Source organism: Neophocaena asiaeorientalis, unplaced genomic scaffold (assembly GCF_003031525.2).
Source record: "Neophocaena asiaeorientalis asiaeorientalis breed wild unplaced genomic scaffold, Neophocaena_asiaeorientalis_V1.1 scaffold528, whole genome shotgun sequence".
Classification (NCBI taxonomy): Eukaryota; Metazoa; Chordata; class Mammalia; order Artiodactyla; family Phocoenidae; genus Neophocaena; species Neophocaena asiaeorientalis.
Genome location: NW_020173938.1, coordinates 397256 through 416540, shown reverse-complemented (window position 1 = coordinate 416540; position 19285 = coordinate 397256). Strand labels below are relative to the sequence as shown.

At 56.1% G+C, this 19285-nt stretch overlaps 1 protein-coding gene across 1 annotated transcript in view; it reads right to left on the bottom strand.

The window, feature by feature from the left end:
* Positions 1 to 5571: 5571 nt before the first annotated feature.
* The window catches only part of SYNDIG1 (synapse differentiation inducing 1), a 57313-nt gene continuing 43599 nt past the window's right edge, over positions 5572 to 19285 (bottom strand). The window contains exon 3 of the mRNA XM_024752695.1: positions 5572 to 6736. Within this exon, the coding sequence (XP_024608463.1) occupies positions 6578 to 6736 (159 nt within the window). The 3' untranslated portion in view covers positions 5572 to 6577. The remainder of the gene's footprint in view (positions 6737 to 19285) is intronic.

Genomic DNA, 19285 nt, shown 5'->3' with positions numbered 1-19285 from the left:
ATAAACAAACTCATAAAATAAGATGTCTGTCCTCGAAAAAATCATAAAATTCAGAGGAAGGTACAGTTATGTCAACAACCAGGATGCAGGGCTGAACTGGTGATCACGAGGCAATCACAGTCCCGGGACCCCGTCTCCATGGCAATCCTGCTACCCGCCTTGCCCCCACTTTAATGACGAGGGTCCATCACATGCCTGCAAGGGGGCGGCAGGGCCCAGCCTGTCCTGCTGGGACTGGAGATGGTGACCCTTGGGAGCAGGGGCTGTGTCTTCTGAACCTCCTTGTGCCTCAAGCCCAGCAGAGTCAGTCTCTGAGTTTTCTTTTTTTTTGTGGTACGTGGGCCCCTCACTGTTGTGGCCTCTCCCGTTGTGGAGCACAGGCTCTGGACACACAGGCCCAGCGGCCATGGCTCACAGGCCCAGCCGCTCTGCGGCATGTGGGATCTTCCCGGACCGGGGCACGAACCCGTGTCCCTTGCATCGGCAGGCAGACTCTGAACCACTGCGCCACCAGGGAAGCTCTCTGAGTTTTCTTAAACATGAAACATACCCTACACACAGTGATGTGTATAACAGTTTGAGAACCATGGTCCCCCAGCCCGAGCTCCCCTCTGCTGACTGCACCCCCTCTCTACTTTCTCCCCATCATCTTTTGTCGCCTAAGGAAGCATCACTACAGTTTAGATTCTCCTCCTTTGAACCAGATCTAAATGGACCACGACAGGCATCTTCTAAGACGTGTGTTTTCTGCTTGCTGCTGTCTTGAGGTTCAGACAGTTGCCGTTCCCTCCAGGGCAGGGCTGATGGCAGTGGGTCCATGAACGCTGCTGAGTGAAGGCAGCGGGTGTGGGGGGTAAAGACCCCGTGTGCCCAGCAGAGGAGGAGGGGGGAGTCCTGGGCTTGCGGGAGCCTGAAAGCCAGGCTTGGTGACAGCTGTACCCCCTGGACCTTTGAGGATGGGCCTGACTCTGCTGGGTGCCTTCATGGGTCAGGAGGCAGCCAGGGACTCCAGCCAGACAGGGCACAATGCCATGGCATCAGCAAGGGCAGGGAGAGGGTTCAGGACTCCTGGGGCCGAAGCAGGACTTCAGTCCCTGCAGACACTGTTGCCCCCACCACCTCCACCATCAGAGGAGGCCCCTGCCCAGAGGGGGGACTGGGCTGCCCACACCCAGGCCCCCTGGTGAGCTCTTCTTGAGTCACCAGATCTCGGCATTTCTAGGTGGGGCCCTGAAAGTGGTCATTCACGAAGTCCAGGGACTCTTCCTGCTCTCTGCCTTTCAGGCTTTTCCTGTCCATGACCTTTCCCAGGACGAACGTCCACCAGACACAAAAATTTCACAGCCCTTCACCCAATTCAGTCCCGTGGCAAGAGCTCCATCCCCGAAGCCGACAGAATACACGTGTCTTACAAACCTTGTTGGGACCACATCCAGGGAACGAAGACGTTACAGTAGGTGACGGAGAAGATGCCCACTCTTCCCCAACTTGTCCCACCTACACGTAGTTTGAGTCCACATATGGATTCTCTGGTGTAGACAGACAGACAGCCGCCCAAGCCACTGTTTATTCTTCAGCTGAGTCACAAGTTGGACTTTGGTGACCTGAGGGGTTACAACCGAAGGCCCTAGGGAACGGACAGCTGAGTGTCGTGCTGAGATTTTGTGAGACACCCCCCGCCTCCCACCCAAGATGCACAGGTATTTTATCTATCGTCCATCCCTATCTATCTCTCTATCTATCTATCCATCTATCTATCAACCTACCTACCTATCATCTTCAAACTGGCCTCAAATGACCTGATTCCAATGAAAACACAAGCCCAGTCCCCTAGAGGCCATAGGGGCAATGGATACCCTCCCTGGCACTTAACTGGCCCCTACAGAGCACTGTGAATTCAATCAATCTCTGCCGGTCAGTCGAGTGCCCAGTGGAGGCTGCATTCAGATGCGTGAACCCGTCTGTCTGGCAGGTAGGTGTGGCCCCAGCTCGCTGGTTGCTGGAGGGGAGTGCGCCTCTGGGTGACAAGGACACTGGGCAATGCTCAGCTAAAGGAACAGTCATCTCGGTGTCCCCGCACGGCAGGACCTGGGGCAGCGGCAAACAGGAACCTCGGCCAAAGGCCAGAGCCATCCCGATGCTGCTGCTGGGCTTGGTGGAGGCGGGAAGCCTGAGCCGTTTCAGGCCATGCACGGCTCCCCCCTGGAGAGCCCGGGCCCCCTCACCCTTGGGGTGTGTCCACCTGGGGCTTCTCCATGGAGGACCCCACATTCTGCCCCCGTCACCCCAACCACCCTTCCTGATCCTGCTGTGTGTCTTTTCCATCCAGCAGAAGTGGGAAAATCTTTAGACCCCTGTGATTTCCCTGCCCTGTGACTCACTCAAGACACCCTTTCTGCTATGAAGACCCACAGGGAGCCCCGCTCCCGGGGTTCACCATGCCCTGCCGTGTGGGACAGCTGTATGTGCCCTTGTCATTGACCCTGGAGCCTGTTCCAAGGCTGTGGTGGGCCCCACCTGTCATTCCTGCAGCGCCTTAAACGCCCTGTCCATCCTCACCCACGTGGAGCTCTGACCCCTTCCCGTGGGTCAGGGAGATGACAAATTCATGCTTGTCTGGCGGGGAGCCAGCCGTCCGCAGGCCCCAGCTGTCTGCGGGTTTGGCGTCCACCCTTGGTTTGCTACCAGGAACAGAATCTTCAGGTGAGATTCCCAGGGGGTGAGGTCCCGCCCCCTGTCCCCCTCCCGGCAGCTCAGCTCATCCTGAAGACCAGGGAGGGGCTTTCAAGAGGTCAAGGGGGCGACATCACAGCCACAGCCTCACACTACTTCCGGCTCCACCCGACGCTCCCAAGGTCATTGACAGCAGAGCACAGACGTGAGCCTGGCCTCTAGTTGGTTAGAGACGGGACAGGTGTGTTTCCGAGAGGTCAGGTCAGCTCAGGATCTGAATCTACACTTAACTCTTTATTGGCAAATTGGGTCAACAGATGTCAACACCCGTGGCAACAAAGGCAGGTGGACTTTGAGGGGACGACACACAATTGTCCTCAGGGCTGGAGCTGAAGCCAATCCACAGGGGCCCCTGGGAAGCCCTAAAAAGCCTCAGGGGCCCTGGAAAGGCAGCTCAGTGCCATGACCACTGGGCATTCGTGTCCAGAAGTGGCAGCAGCTGTTGGCCTACGGGAAGGCAGCTCGTGGATGATTTTAAACCCGGATGCTGCCCTGAATGAGAAGTGGCCTCCAGCATCCGGAGAGGCACAGAGTGAGTGGCAGGGGTGAGGGACACCCTGCCCTGGCTTTTGGTGTCAGTGGGACCCCGTTCCCAGGCAGCCGTGTGGCCCCACTGTCTGTGGCATCTCTGGTAGCCGCTGATGGCACAGTGACCGAGGGATGTGGCCTCCCCGACAGGGTTCTCCTCGGGACCCGGGGTAGTTCCCTGGGGAGAGTTGGAATAGCTGGGCAAGCGGGCACGCCTGGTGGGGGGTGAGACCCGGTGGAGCAGGATGCCCAGGGAAGCAGGGGCAGAGAGGGGCCTCGGGGCGGCAGGAGCCTGGCAGCCTGTGGCGTCTGCAAGGATGGGGGTGGACCTCTGCTGTGCAGAGGAACCAGACACCCACCTTTGCCAAGACGACACTTCCATGGAGGTTGCCTCAGGCCCCCTCCCCACTCGCCCCACCACCCACTGGCAAAGACTGGCTGCGAACATAAACCAAAGTCCTCTCGGGTCCCTAAGAGTCCTGACCCACTAACGTCTGGGCGCAGATGTGATTCCTCACTGTTTTGGTAAACCACGGCTGAGGCCGTGTGCCGTAAGAGGGGGTGGCGGGTTAGGGTCTGACCATCTGGGTGGCAGCTGACTTTGCTGTTTCCGGGGAGCAGCACTGGGTCCCCGCTGCAGAAAGTGTTTCGACGAGAATGCAACAAGCTGATGCAGAGCGGATGCTGTGTCTGCGGTTCCGCCAGGCACCCTGTGGCCTGGGCGGTGGGTGCCGGGTGGGGCCTGTCCTCACTCTCCAGACGACACTTAGGTGGTGCTGGGCGAGTTACCTGCTCTCACCCTCAGCTGTGACTCCCACCTGCCGGGGCTCTTGGGACTTTGTGGGGAAACTGGGCCCAGAGCCTGGGGCAGGGCCTGCCTACGTGGTGCCTCGTCTGGGGCAGGTGCAGTGACAGTGGGACAATGTAGCCCTAGGGGGGCGCACGGTGGCCCCCAAACACTTCGAAGATGCCGTGTGGGCAGCGGCCGCCCACAGAGGCACCTCCCCGACGAGGCCGAGCAGGTGGCAGTGCTGGGCCGCGCCGTGTCCACCTGTCAAGTGAGCTGCAGGGCCACACGCGGCCGGTCAGTTGTCCTCGGACAGGCTGGACCCCGCCCAAGGCACCACGTGTGGTTGTGGTGCGGGTCCTGGGGAGGCCTGGAGGAACCGAGAGGATATGGGGAGGGCTAAACATTTTAAACGGAGGCCAGGGGGAGACGGGAAGGGGGTCCAGGAGCCCAGAGGGGCTGGCGTAGAGCCCCCTGATGGTGGCGGACGAGATGGGGGAGAGGACATAATCAAATCCAAAGATAGGCAACTTTGGGCACCTCTTGAACTAAAAATGGACAATTGAGGACACATACAAAGACCGTTTCACACAATGGCTCACGATGAATAAACGCAAGAGATTGGGCTGAATAGACAGGAGGGCACAAACCAGCCGGTGGACGTACCCTCAGGCCCTGAGTGACGGGGACCGCCCATCTCTGCATGCCCGCGGCTGGGCCGGGCCTCCCGGCTTCCCCTACCGGCTGTCCAAGGAGGTGGCCTAACCAGTCACCCTCCCCTAGAGATGAGGTCCAGAGAAGTGCGCCCACCTGCCCAGGATCAGACAGCTAAAAAACCCAGATTGGTTTGGTTCCAAATCCGCCCTCTCTCACCAGGTTCCTCCGACTCATCCCGGGATGTCTGGGCATCTTCCCTGTGTCCTGCTTAGAGCGTGTTTTTGGTGCATCCATAGATGCAAGTGGCTGATGGATCTCGGATTTGACCCAGGAAAGCAGTGCTAATAATTTTCAGAATATTAAGTGTGTAAGGTCGAGGAGAAGAGAGGCAAGTGCGGGGATCAAACCTGAGTCCTTATTCCAGGACAGTGGTTCTTAATTCCTGCTGCACTTTGTAATCACCAGGCTGCACCCCTGATCAATCACATAAGATTTCTGGGGCTGGGACCCAGGCAGCAGGGATGTTGTAAATGCTGTGGGTGGAACCACTGCCCTAGAGAGACGGCCTCTGTGTCCACTGAGGGTATCGGTATAATAATATTTACTAATGTGTTCAAGCGGGAACGTCAGCAGCTGGGGATGCTGTGATTCTCATCTCAGGACCCCCTGCTACTGCTTCAGCAGCTGAGCCCTGGCGGCTCTGCAGCTACTTTAACAACAAGGAAAAGGTATTAGTGAAACCCAAGGGTTGATATTAATCAGAAAGAAAAGCCTTAAGCAAAAAGGTAAAAGGTAACTTTTGTTCAACAGTGAACACTCGTGAAACAGCAACGAAATGGTATTAAAATGTCTGTGATTACGTATTTCTCAGCATTCATCTGATAACTAAAGCAGCATGAAGCAGTAGTTGCACTTAAAAAAAATGACAAGAAAATAGCTATTCATTTAGTTGACAGAGAAGGTTCGTGTCCTCTGTAAGATCACTAGTGTCACTGTCATCACCAAGGTGGATGTCAGCGCAGGCGGGTAGAAGCATCCCCCTGCGCTCGTCCTTACACTGAGGGGGCGTCTTGGCTCCTTGGCCTGGAGTTCCTGGAGAAAACCTGGGTCCTTCTGGGAGGAGTCTGGGGAGGGGCCGGCCTGCCCTGGGCCCCAGGTCAACGAGGCCCCAGGACTGCATATTGCCGCGTGGTGGCTGCGGAGTATGGACACGCTCCAGAGGAGGCCTGACGTTCCTAGGCTGGGGACAGCATGGAGGGAGGGACACTCTGGGCCTGGGAACGACTCTGGCTCTGCATTCTCAGGGCTGGACCCCTCTGGAGAGCCGTGACAGCTGGGGGTCCTGCCAGCAGCTGCTCTGTCTCTCTTGCCACCCAGCCCGTTGCCTTCCTGCAGGAAAGGCACGTGGCCTGGGGGGCAGTGCCAGAGGAGTCAGGTGGGGCCACAGACAGAAGAGCACGTGTCCCCTGCCCCCTCTGCCTGTTGCACCATATTCCATAAAAATAAACACATGTTCCTGTTCGTCTATTGCTAATGTTATGGCATTCCAGGCGCTGGCACCAGCGTTAATCCACCAGAATCCATCCAGAGACAGCCGCGAGGGTCGGGATCTATGGAGCTTCCATTTAGAAGGGTTAGCAGTGCCCATCTGTCCCATGCTCTGCACAGTGCTGTGAAAACGATATGAAAGGGTGAAAACAAAAGGAATCCATGGGCAGAAGGTCCCAGGGCTTTATGGCGTCGTTGGCGAGGACTTACACTGTACAGCATCACGCAGGTGTGTCTACCTGTGTGTCCACCCTTGCCAGGCCCGCTCCTCTGCACCCGCACACAACTGGCCCAGGCTCTTCATGCGCATGCGCCCGGGGAGGCTCATAGGTGGTTGCTCTTGGAGAGGTAGGCGATGAGGGCCACGGCCACGCCCACGTAGATGCCGGTCCCGATGGTGATGGAGAGCACGGCCAGGAACAGGGCCCGCCGGGAGCTGGTGCTGGCCTGGTGAAAGTCCCCCTTGGCCACGGCTTTGTTCGTCTGCAGCGGGAGGAGGGAGAGGAAAAAGGGGGCCAGGATGAGCAAGGTGAACCGAGAGGGGACTCACCGAGGGGGAGTTGTGCAGGGAAGGCGGGGGGCTGTCGCTCACCACTGCTCCCCCCTGCCCTGCAAGGCAGTCAAAGCTTAAGGGAAAGAAAGCGAAGCCCCAGGGATACCCAGGCCGGCAGTTGTCAGCTGAGCACCAGCCACAGGAGTCCCAGGTCCCAGGCACCAGGACGCGAGGGCGGGGACGTCACAGCTCAGCGGCCCCCTTCTGCCCGGTAAAGATACGTGAACAGTTTTCTAAAGTGTGTTCACACTTACCTCCTCTGGTCCTTACAGTGTACGGCGGTGTGGGGGAAGGAAACGGTAGTCCTCGCTACCCGGAGAGGAGCCCGAGGCGTAAGATCCCTCAGTGGACTGCGGGTACTGAGACCCCGCCCCTCAGCCGGCGGCGCGGGAATCTGCGTGCCCGATGCCCCCTCCCTGCCATGGCGGGGCCGGAAAATTCATCCACCAGTGAAATAACTCGAGGTGAGGCCAGCGCCTCTATTTCTGGTCACCCGATTGCATAGTGAGGTGTTAGTTTAGTAAGATTCATGTTGCCTCGGGGTCATGAGGCAGCTGGGAACATGGAGGTTTCGGGTGTTGTGTCTGATATGGCGTTTTTTTTTTTTTTTTTTTTTGGTACTCGGGCCTCTCACTGCTGCGGTCTCTCCCATTGCGGAGCACAGGCTCCGGACACACAGGCCCAGCGGCCATGGCTCACGGGCTCAGCCGCTCCGCGGCATGTGGGATCTTCCCGGACTGGGGTACAAACCCGTGTCGCCTGCATCGGCAGGCGGGCTCTCAACCACTGCGCCACCAGGGAAGCCCTGATTTGCCGTCTTGTGCTGGAGTCCACCTCCACCACTGCCAGCCCCCTCCTCCTTGTCCCCTCGACAAGGGAGGCCCCGGGCTGTGGGGACCATCGTGTGATCCAGCTGTGACATCACGGCTGATGCCCCCTGAGTGATGGCAGATGAGGGTGGAGGCCAGCAGGGCAGGTGCCCCCGGAGCGTCATGGGGCGCTGAGGAGGGCTGACCCCCGGCAGGGCGGGGTCCTCCTCGTCAGGGCAAAGGCAGAGCCCACTCCCCGTGTGGGACGTCCTGACCCCCTCAGGACCCATCTCCGGAAACCGGACTCTCACCGGATCCCATTTGCATGCGTGTTGAGTGTATTTCTACTTTTGCGGGCAGGATGGGAGATGGCATCCTGTTTACTCAGACACCGAGGTCCCAGACTCAGAGGTCACTAGGAGATGACTTTCCGTCCTCCGCAGCTCTGCCCCCGACCTGATGAGACGTCAGGTGGAGAAGGGCCTCCGGTCTGCTCGTGTCCTTTTATTTTTTCCTCTAACTTATGTTTCTTCAGGGCCAGTTTTATGTCCTCGTCCCCAATTTTTGGGCTTGGAAGTGAGCCTGAGGGTTCCCTGTGGATGATCTTTGATGAAGCGGAGTGAAGAGAACGTGAGCACGAAGCTCCCAGGACAACAGTAACTACGTCTCAGCTGAGTTCACCCCAAACTCTCCAGGCCCCTCCCTGCTGGCCCCCGGCCTCTGTCAGGGTGGGCCCCCCAGCCCCAGCCCAGGCGGAGCTCTGCTGCAGGAGCCACAGACAGACAGACAGACCGGGAGGCCGGGCCGGGCATTCGCACCCCGCGGGGAGCTCCCAACTCCAAGGGCTGCCCGTCTCATCTGGGTCCATGCACGGCTGGAAGCCCCGGTGAGCTGCTTATAATGCCTGCATCGGCTGGGCTCCCCGAGGGCCGCCCTGGACGGCCTGACCCGCGGGTGTGGGACCGAATCCGGGTGCTCCGTCCTCTCTCCTGACGGGTGGGCTCACTGTCCTCTGCTGACCTACATCATCCCCAGCCGGGCAGCTTAAATCAAGAACAAGCCGCTAACCTCTCCCAGGTTCCGGGGTTAGGGGTTTGGGAGCCCCTCGGTGGGTGACTCTGCCTGGGCCTGGAGGGGCCTGGGCTGCAATCTCTTGACGTCCTGGCTGTGTTGTGGGCTGAGGCAGGAGCTCACAGCGTCCCCCTACCGGGACGCACCCGCTCCTTCCTTGCATTCCCGCAGCCCTCGGGTCCACCTAGGGTCCCCTCCCAGATGGCGGCCTGGCCTCACGGTCTCTGGGGACCAGCTCCTGGGGCCCCTGCACAGAAGTGGGACTGCGGCTGGGGCTTGGCTGACATTTGCACAGCTGAAAGGAAACTCTTGTGAAGAAGGACGCACACACAGGACGACACAGTGGGTGGCCCCTCCTTCCAGGAAGAGCAGAATCTCGGGGGATGCAGCCTTGGGGCAGTGACAGATGGGGGTCCCGCTGAAGCTCATCCTGAGGGGGTTCCCACGGGCAGCTTTCTGTCCGCGTGGCCTCTGTGATCCCAGAGGCCGGCCCCAGGGCTGCCGCATTGGGCAGAGGGAGGGGCACAGCGTGTGTCACCGGACAGCCCCGCGGGCCCTGTCTGCAAACGGCCGTTCCACTCCCCCCTCCCCGGTTCGGAACATCCCTGCAGCTGGTTTTCCTTCCCCGCCCTTTTGGCCAGAGATCACCAAGTGAAGTTCGTTCCTTTCTTTTTTGAGGTCTTTTGCTCAGAAAATAGAAAGTGCAGGTGACTGGCCTGGTTCTGGGCAGCATCTTCTGTGTGCCAGGGGCTCAGAGGGACCCAGAGAGTGTGCTGTCCACCCTCATGGACGCTGCTTGGAGTAAAAGTCACAGGCGAGGGAGAGAGTCTTAACTCAGGTCGAAGAGCTGGAGGTCAGAGTCAAGGAGTGCCTGGGCCCCCGAGACACCGCTCGCTGGGGACTGGGTGCAGCCACCTCCCTGACCTGGGGAAACGTCCCCCAACCTACCCAGGACGTGCTGAGCTCACGCATAGCCCACTGGGGTATTCCACATTCAAACATGTACTCTGGTTCTTTAGGTAAATAACTACACTCCCTCACCTGGTTTTAAAGCTATGTAGAAAACCCAACTTTAAATTCAAGAGCAGAAGTAAAATATTGGTGCTAAAACTCATGGGAACACTGACTCCCTCCCTTGAATGAAGTGTTACTTAAATGGAGGAAATAAAAATCATAGAAACAGAGAACGCACAGCTGGGACCAATGTGCTTAGGCCAGAATTGACCATCAGAGCCGTGATCCAGATACAGCGTGAGGTCCGTCCCAGGTGCTGCCCCCTTCAGCCTCTGAGGCTGGGACAGCTCTAGGTCAAGCACCCACGCGGAGGAACTGGCCATCAGAAGTCGGGAAGGTCCTCAGACACATTTCAAGCTCGTTTTGTGCAGGTTTCTAGGGTGAGAAACGACCCGTTTGCAGGGGAACGAAGTCAAATTCACATCCTCGGCTGCCCTTATCCTCTGACGCTTCCTCCCTCTGTGGCGATTGGGAGCATTTAGGGGCTGGTTTCATAGCAGGCTCGTCTCCTGGTCTGACAGGTGCTTTCTTTCTTCTGGTGCTTCTGGTGCGTCCAGTCTGGCCCCGACCTGTGGCCATCCTCACCCCCTTCCCAGTGCGCACCGCCTCCCTCCCACCTGAGGCCTGGCTCACCTGAGAGGTTTGTCTGGCCCTCGGCTCGGGGGGCCCAGGTCCTTACTCCTCCCTCAGCCCTTTCCTTCCTTCCTTCCTTTGCTCACTTGCAACAGCTAGAGGTTTGACATCATGACAGACAACGGCCCAGGATGGCGACAGGGCTGCACAGCCGCATTTGCCAACTTCCAAAACGAGAACGGAACCGAATTAGAGGTTCTGAAGCCCTCCATCCCCCCGCCCCCCGAGGGGACAAGGGGCCGGGTGTGTGGAGGCGGGGAGGGGATCTGAGGGACCAGAATGTGAGTCTGGGTTCTCTCCGTGAGGGGCGTAGGCGCCGCCTCCCCCTTCAGTCCCACTGAGAGCAGCTCCGACGGGACACTGGGTGTCTGTCTTGATGTGTGTCCCCTGCATGGAGGGCAGGAGACCCTTCCCGCCTGGACGACCCAGAAGGTAGGGGTGGGCTGGGCAGCAGCGTCAGGGGAGGAGCCGGGGTCAGCGCTCTCTGGGGGGACGGGACAGCTCTCCCGTCAGTCAGGGGAGGAGTGGGTACTTCCTGGGGCAGACGCAGGCTGCCCGGGCTATCTTAGACCATGTCCGACAGAGCCAAACGGAGGGGCAAGCAGACCCCCGAGGAAAATTCCAAACTCTAGTCGAGGATGCAGGGTGTGCGAGTGTGTGTGGGGTCTGCAGAGAACCCGCCAAATGCCTGGATGAGGAAGAGAGCTGCACACCCTTTGCAGGCGTGAGACCCCCATGGTGATGTGAGTGGGTGAGACTTTTCTACCCCCATCTGTTTCCACTCTCCATGCCTCAACCCAAAGCGGCAGACCCCATGGTGGCAGCCTGGGGGTGGGGAGAGACCACACCCCTCCTTCCCAGGAACGGCTCAGGCATACCCCACCCGGTACATTGTAAAAGAACAGTGCTATCTGCCACCCAAGAATGGCTCAAAGTGAAGAGGGACACAGTGGAAATCCACACTCTCATCTGGTCCTGCTGAGAGTATGAAGTCCTGTCACTACTTGGGAAACGCAACACTGCTTACAGCTGGACATATAGACACACACAAGATACAAGTGTTCCACTCCCGGCAAATACTCAACAGAAACGATGCATCTGTGCACCAAGGACACCTACAAGCATGTCCGTAGCCATACCGACCATCAGAGCCCCGACCTGGAAGTCATCCCAACATCCAACCACAGTAAAAGGATAAATGACAATGGTACCCAATGTGGTAATGAAGTAAATCTCAGGAGCATGACGTTGAACAGAAGAAGCCAGACACAGGAGTCTATTGTGTAGAGTACAAAACAGGCCAAAGTCATCTACACTGTTGGCAAAGGGGCCAGATTGGTGGTGTCCTTGGGGAGGGTCAGTAACTGGAAGAAAACACAGTTAAAACAATTTACTTTTACACCCTAAGATGATTTTAGAAATGAGTCTACCAAGAGTTAAATGAACAAATAGGAACCATCTATAAAAAATAGAGAAACCCATTTCGTGAAACCAGTAAAATCTTGATATCAGAACCAGAGAAGGAAAGGAAGAGAAAAGGAAAGGAAAATGCTGATTCCCTACGGACGGATGCAGGTGAGATTCAGTGAGCGAGAGCCGGCTTCCTCTCCACGCTGCTCTCTGCCTCTGCATTTGCTGGGCCTTTTTGATTGTCCTTCACACCATTTTCACCCCTAACTCATCTATTATATGTCCATGGGGCCGTCCCTGCCCCCTGAGGAGGGGAGGCCCCTGGGGCTCCCAAGTCTCCATCACAGGCTCACCACGGAGCATTGCAACTGCAGGTTTGCGGGCTCCGCGCAGGACCACTCAGTGAACTAATGACCCAGCGGCCTTTCCTTCCAGCTCTCGAGGGCAACACGCTTTGGTCAGAAACACCCCCATGTCCAGGAAGCCCTCGGCTGATAGTCACGGGTCCTACGCACTGTCTACGAGCTGATTAGGAGGATATGCATCAGGCGTGGCCAAGAAGGAAGCGTTTACAACCACAGCTCCTTGCTGGGGTGGCTCTGCCAGGCACCCTCAAGGACCTGGAGGTCAGTTTGGGCAGGACATGGTGCCTGCATGATGGAGGGGAGGGGTCCACAGTCCTCGGGGGTCCAGGAAGGAGGAGAGAGAGCAGCCAGGAGGGTGGCCGGTGGCTGCCGGGCAGGGGAGCGCTTCCACGATGGAGGCGGTTAATCTGTGCGGCCCCGCGTGGTGGCCACGAGCCACCTGTGGCTACTCAGCACTTGGGATGTGGTGAGTGTGACTGTGAGTTTTAATATCATTTAATTTTAATTAATATAAACATAAATAGCCAAATGTTGGGGGCCACCATGGTGGGCAGCACAGACCCAGGAGAAACGGGCAGAGAGTCCCACGGGGAGCGGGGAGGAGAAGAAGCCTGCGGTGTGGTGGGCGGGATGAACCCAAAGGAGGTGGAAACCCTGCAGGGCTGTTCAGGCATCGGTGCTGGGGTCGGGGGTTTCCCCGCGCTCGGGAAACTGCTCCACACACACCTGCCTCTGTGCATTTAACCGTGAATTTATTTTGGTAGCTCAGTGTCAGGTGGAGATGAAGGAGGTTGGGGTGACCCTGTGAGAGGGCAATGCTCATGAAATCTGCAGATGAAGGGGGGCCTTTGGACCCGGGGTGTGGAGTGGGCGTCCTGGTCTGGGGTCCACTGGCATCCCTCGCAGATGGAACCTATCAGGGACTGATGCTGGGCCCCAGGCCTCCGTGACATGTGGCAAGGTCCTGCATTCCATCCTTGCTGGGGGACACCTCCCAGAACCCCGGGAGACGATGCTCCCAGGGTCTGGTCCTGGACTGAGTTTACCACAAGCTTTTGTCAAAGTCCTCATTTCCTTTGGCTGTAAAATACCCACTGTTGTTTGAGTTTCAGGAAAAACATGACTTTCTCTGCAATATATCCCTCCTTTGTTTTTCTTTCTTTTTTCTTTTAGCCGCGTGGCTTGCAGAATCTTAACTCCCCAACTAGAAGTCGAACCTGGGGACCGGCAGTGAAAGCGCTGAACCCTAACTACTGGACGGCCACGGAATCCCCTTTGCTTTGTTTTTCTTACGGTCGCTTATTTTAGGGGCAGGAATCGCTAAGGTTGGAGGAGTCCACATCCACGTCTTCCACAGACACGTGGTTCCACTCCGGTCGAGGAGCTGGGTCCCGGCACAGCCGGGATGGCCTCGGCAGAACACAAAGGCCGGCGCCAGACCCCCGCCTCTGAGGAGTGTGACAGACACCCTCTCTCCTCCACAACCATCTCTCTGGAAATTTATAGCGCTCTGGTTATTTTATGGCTCATTTTTCCTCCTGCACCAGTATCTGTCGGGCTGGATTACATTTCTTTGCATCATTGCAAAGCTTATTTCCCTTATTTATGACTGTCTACCGCTTGCTGTGTGCTGACGGGTACCCGGGGCTGCGCTGGAGGAGGGGGCCACGTGGTGGTTTAGCAGGCTCCATGGGGAGGAGGGAAAGCCTCTCAGGCCGGGGCTCACTCAGACCCACATGCACGCTTCTTTCCTTACGTGCTTTAGTTCCAGGAGCATTTTTATGACCTCCCCTCCCCCTTTTAAAGCAACCCTTCTATTTTAAGCCATGAAAAAAAAATAAATCTTGTGAGTTAGGTCTGAATGGCAGACAGATCAGCTATGAAACAAATGTACCCCCTGTGCTTGGGTAAAACCAGATGGGAACACAGGCTCCCCTGGGTGCTAGCACCAAGCCCCTTCACCTGGCCTTGGCCTGGGTCACTGTGGGGGCGGGGAGTTACCCATGATGGTGTCTGAGGGCCCCTGTCATCAAGGTCATTTTGTAGGAAACACAACAAAAAACCTCAGTACGAGCAACGGCCCCTGTGCCATCCTGTGCAGAAGCCTGCGTGACCTTGTTTCCATCCTGCAGCTGAGGTTAGAGGAGCCCCAGGACCCGTGGTTCCTGAGAGGCCCCACCCAGTGCTTTGCTTCCCACAGCTCAGGCCTCCCCCGTATGCTGGCCATGGGGCTCTGCTCGAGAGAAGCCTGCCTTGGTTTCCCCCTGTGACTAATTAGTATGAACTCATGTCTAGCTTCATACAGGCACAGATGGATAATACAAAAATAATTATACAGATGGAAATATTTCTCTATACAAAGATGTAGACACATGTATTTCTACATATAGAACTGATAACATGTGAGTACACACACGTGTATTTCCTATTTCCCAGCTCTGTTACTGAGCAAACCCAGAATCAATGACACCCCAGTAGCAACAAGCACACCCAGTGCCCAGATAGTGGTTTCTAAAACCATTTTCCAATAAAAGGGGTCAGAACTCCATGGGGAAGTGGCTGATTTTAGGACTCAGGCAGGTGATATACAAGATGAGCCTGGGACGGCATTTTATAGTACAAAAAAGGAAAAATACTCCAAGATCAAAAGGATGGGGGCATGTCAGGGGGGCGCAGGAAATGCTCCCTATGGCCAAAGTGGCAAAATAAATAATGTAGTATTGGATTATAAGCCAAAGTGTAAAATAAACATCCAAGGGTCCATACTGATATAAATAAATGATTGGATGAATCAGTTCACTGGGGAGAATAGACAAATCTCCCATATAGACAAATTCCAAATAATCTATGTAGGTCCTCTGGCCTCAGGGAAGTAAAGAACAAGTCCCACCCTTAGAGGGTGGGCTGCGCAGTGACTTCCTAGGACAGAGGACGGAATGGACGGCGGGAGGAAGGGTGACCTTTGCCGTGAAGAAACCCGACAGGCACGACCACAGCCAGGCGACCAGGGTCAGCATCCGCAGTGACAGGTCATGTTGATGGGATGCAGCACTGACCTTCACCTCCATGCTCCTCCTTGACAAACCCATAACCCCGGTCTAAGCAGGAGGAAAGCATCAGACAAGTCCCGATAGAGGGACATCCCACACCGTACCCCACCAGGTCTCCTCACAGGTGTCAAAGTCATCAGAAACAGGGGACGCCTAAGACGTGTCACAGCCCAGAGGACCCCGAGGAGGCCTGACCGCCAGGTGCTGAGTGCATCCTGCTGGGACCCAGGGGCAGAAAGAGGGCATCAGGCAACCGCTAAGGCGATCCGGACAGAGCACTTAGAGTACAATGGGGCAGCAACACTGGCCTTTACCTGGGGGACAGACGAGCCCCATGTGAGATGTTGATGGGGGTTGGTGGGTGACTGGGCTCAGGGAAGCCGCCAGCTCTGCACCTTTTTGTCCATTTTCTGCAGAGCTAAACTGGTCTGAGATAAGCCATTTATTTAAAAGGCAGGGTGTGGATGGGGCAGGTGAGAGGCCTGTCTGGTGCAGGGGCACGTGGGCCGGCACACCTGCTCAAACCAGCACTGACAGGGAACTCCCTCAGCCCTTTTGCGGTACGCGAGCCTCTCACTGTGTGGCCTCTCCCGAGCACAGGCTCGGGACGTGCAGGCTCAGCGACCATGGCTCACGGGCCCAGCCGCTCCGCGGCATGTGGGATCTTCCCGGACCGGGGCACGAACCCGTGTCCGCATCGGCAGGCGGACTTTCAACCACTGTGCCACCAGGGAAGCCCTACTCGCTATTTCTGAGTGTCCAATTTTACTTTTCTCCCTAAAGCAGAGTTATAACACCTGTCTAGTGGGTGTTGTGACAATGTCAGCAGAGGACGCCCTGACTTACTGCTCCATGTTGAGCTCCACGCCAACAACTCACTTGCCTGGCCTTACTTCTTCCTGACACCACAGAGAATGACTGTTGTGAATACTGGTTTCCATAAACGTACCCTTAATATAACAATGTGTTAGGAAGATGTTCAAACACACAGAAAAGGTAAAAGAACCTGCAGCGAGCATATCAACCCCTTCAGTTCACTATTAGCATTTTGTTTATGTTATTAGCTTCATCTATCCAGCTCTCTATCCATCCACCAACCCATCTTTTTTCTTTTGGATGCGTGTCAGGGTAAGTTGCAGACACTCCCTGCTAAGCACGTCTGCATATGACTCCACTGATGGAGAATGAGAGATGGGGAATTCAGGTTTAGTGTCGAGTGACAGAGCACCTGCCTCCTGGATCCTAATAGGTGCTCACGAACGGAAACTATTTCCATCATTTCATTCTTTACGCAAAAGTCCTGCTTCCTTTCTGGAAACAAATAAGGAGGAGATTAAAGATTTTAAAACCCAGGAGAGGAAAAATCAGACCTTTCTCTTTAAATACCCCTTGGGGACGAGAAAAATTTTTAGGAACAAAAATGAATGTTTGGGCCCTTTGGACCCAACGGTGGACGCAGGCTGGCTGATGTCTGCCCCATGTGTGTGGCCGCTTTCACCATGTGTGTGACACCCCCAGCACATGTGTGGTGGCTGTTCTGTGCCAGCAGAAACCTGTCAGGTGCTGGGTCGGTGCCTCTACAGAATCTGGGGGCCCCCCATGTTCCCTGCAGAAGAGCTTCCTCAGATTATGGGTGACGGGATGGTCCTTTTATTTTCCTGCCAGTCCATGGCACAGAAAACCAATCACACAGCAAACAAAACACCCTTGTTTTATAAAGTCTTCCCATGACAGGGCCACTAGATAATCACGAATTATGATACTCCAATGAAATTAAGAAAAGCTTGTTTCTTGAGAAGCAAAGACTAGCAAAGATTTAAGTAAAAAATGAAAAAAATTCAGTGTTCCCTAGTAGACTGGAAATTTGGGAGAAAATCTGAATGCTTTAAAAGATGAATAATTAAATAACCATGTTATATCCCTATGGTGAGACATTAGGTCACCACAAACATCACTAATTACATGACAAGTACTCATGATATTGGTTACAAAAAGGCATATTTTAAACCCTAATCTTGCCTATACAGAGAATAATGCACACGAAAAGGACTGGATGGAACAGACCAAAGTCTTAAATGTAACTGTTGAGTTTCCCCCTGTTTCTTCATAGTTTAATTCGCTGTCCAGAATTTCAGTGCCGGTAAACAGGAAAAACCTGTTGATCCCACAGGTGTCATTTCCCATCGGGCCGATGCCTCAGTTTACCCTTCCCAGTGTGTGCAGCCTGGGGAGTCAGCGTTGGTCGTGGGGAGGAAGCCCCAGGGCAGTGACACCCAAGTTCCCCTCAGCACAGCAGGTGCTGGGACCCCCTGAGCCTGATGCCTGGTGCCTGGGTCTGGGGGGGAATCTCTCTGCCCCAGACTTGCTCTCAGGCCTGATCTGCAGCCCCTGATGGCTGATAAACCCACACGGTTGCTGAGCTTGGGGCTGGAGGCCACCGGCTGGGGCCTGCTCCGGGCCCCGTTGGAGATGAGGCTCTTGCTGGCTGCCTGCCAGCCCCTCCTAAACCTGTCCCGGCCTCACGGCCGTTGTGCCTGCACAGAGATGCCGTCTGTGCTGCTCCACGTTCAGACGTGGGTTGCTGTGCTGTCCTTCCCGCGTGGCCTGGCGTGGGGACCCCGCCTGCTCCACCTCTGCTTCTTGGGCCCTGGAGCCCCTGGAGGGAGCAGGCATAGAACCAGGGCAGGTGGCCCTCCAGCTGGGTTCAGAGCTTCTCAGTGCCAAGCCTGAGAATGCGACCTTTGATCTTCGACATTTCTGGGCTGCCCTGAGCATCTCTCATAAAAAACCCAGTGTGTTCGCTCAGTGGACTTGGGAAAGGAAGGATCGTACCCCCCAGGGGAGCCTTTCACATCAGACCGGAAGTTCTGGCTTCACACTTAAGCCACCGTTTATCAGCTGCCCCTGTCCCACAGTTCCCTTGGTTAGTCTGTTGGTCGGTTTGTTTCGGCAGCAATGGCACCTGCAGATATCCATGCAGTGGAGAATTTAAAAAACATACACTTCTGTTTTTACCTTCCACCATATTGCTGCTCTTAACGTATTTGCACGTTTGTCATTGTGCTTCCTTTAAAAAATCCACTTTCGCACCTGCAGCAGCAGGTGAGAACCACCAGCAGGCTCCCAAGGCCTTGAGGGCAGAGTCCTTGGCCGTGGGCGGCAGGGCAGTTCTGCAGCTCCGCCCTGATCTCTGTTCCCTTTTAGGGCCTGTCTTCCCAAGGCGGCTCAGGAGGGTGTGTCTCTCTCAAGCGCTTTGACAAACCTTGGCAGTTGGCTCCCACCTCTCAGGCATGGGAGGGAAGCGAGGGCAGGTTCTGCCTCTGGCAGAGGTACTTAGGGTTGGGAACAAGGGGATGCCAGGGGTGGCGTCAGGAGCCAGGCAGGTGGCAGTGGCGTAGGGGCTGCCAGTCGGGTGGCAGAGCCCGGTGGGGGGCAACCACTGGTGGACCCACAGACGGTGAAGAGTCAAGATCCCTCGTTTGCACGTAGGGCTGTGACATCTGCCCAGACCCGAGAGGAAAGGTATGCTGGGTCTGGAGGTGAACTCGACCAGGGGCAGACAGCTTCCAGGCCTGCCTATTCACCAAATTTTTATAATGGCAAGGAGCTTGCTGCAGGCCACAAAGCACATCACGTTCACATTAACCGCGATCCACCCTTTGCTCCTGAGTTCCTGGAGGGGATGAGGACCAGAGCAGAACACGAAGAACCACCGGAAATGACGGGGAAGATTATTCTGAGCTGTGGAAGGCGATGGCAGCTTTATTGACCAAGAAGAAACTAAGAAACTTCACAGGAGCCACGGTGTATGCTCCAGGGCCTTCTAACATGCTATGGCTTCTGACACATTTATTCCAGAAGTGAGGAGAGAGCTGTGAGGCCCCGTCTGCCAAAGGCCGGGCGTCTCTCCCACACCCTCGTCCTCTTGGCTACAGGAGACCTGTTTCCTTGTGAAGGCACAGCTGTTTGCTGCCCTCCTTCCCGCAAACACTCACAAAATATCCAAAAGAAAGGGCAGTGTCCTGCTGCCCTGCCCAGCTCACTTCACCAGCGGCCGAACTACCCTCTTGTTGCCTGGACTCCTTACAAAGCACGAGAGACGGGACCCGAGTCCCTGGGACGGTTCT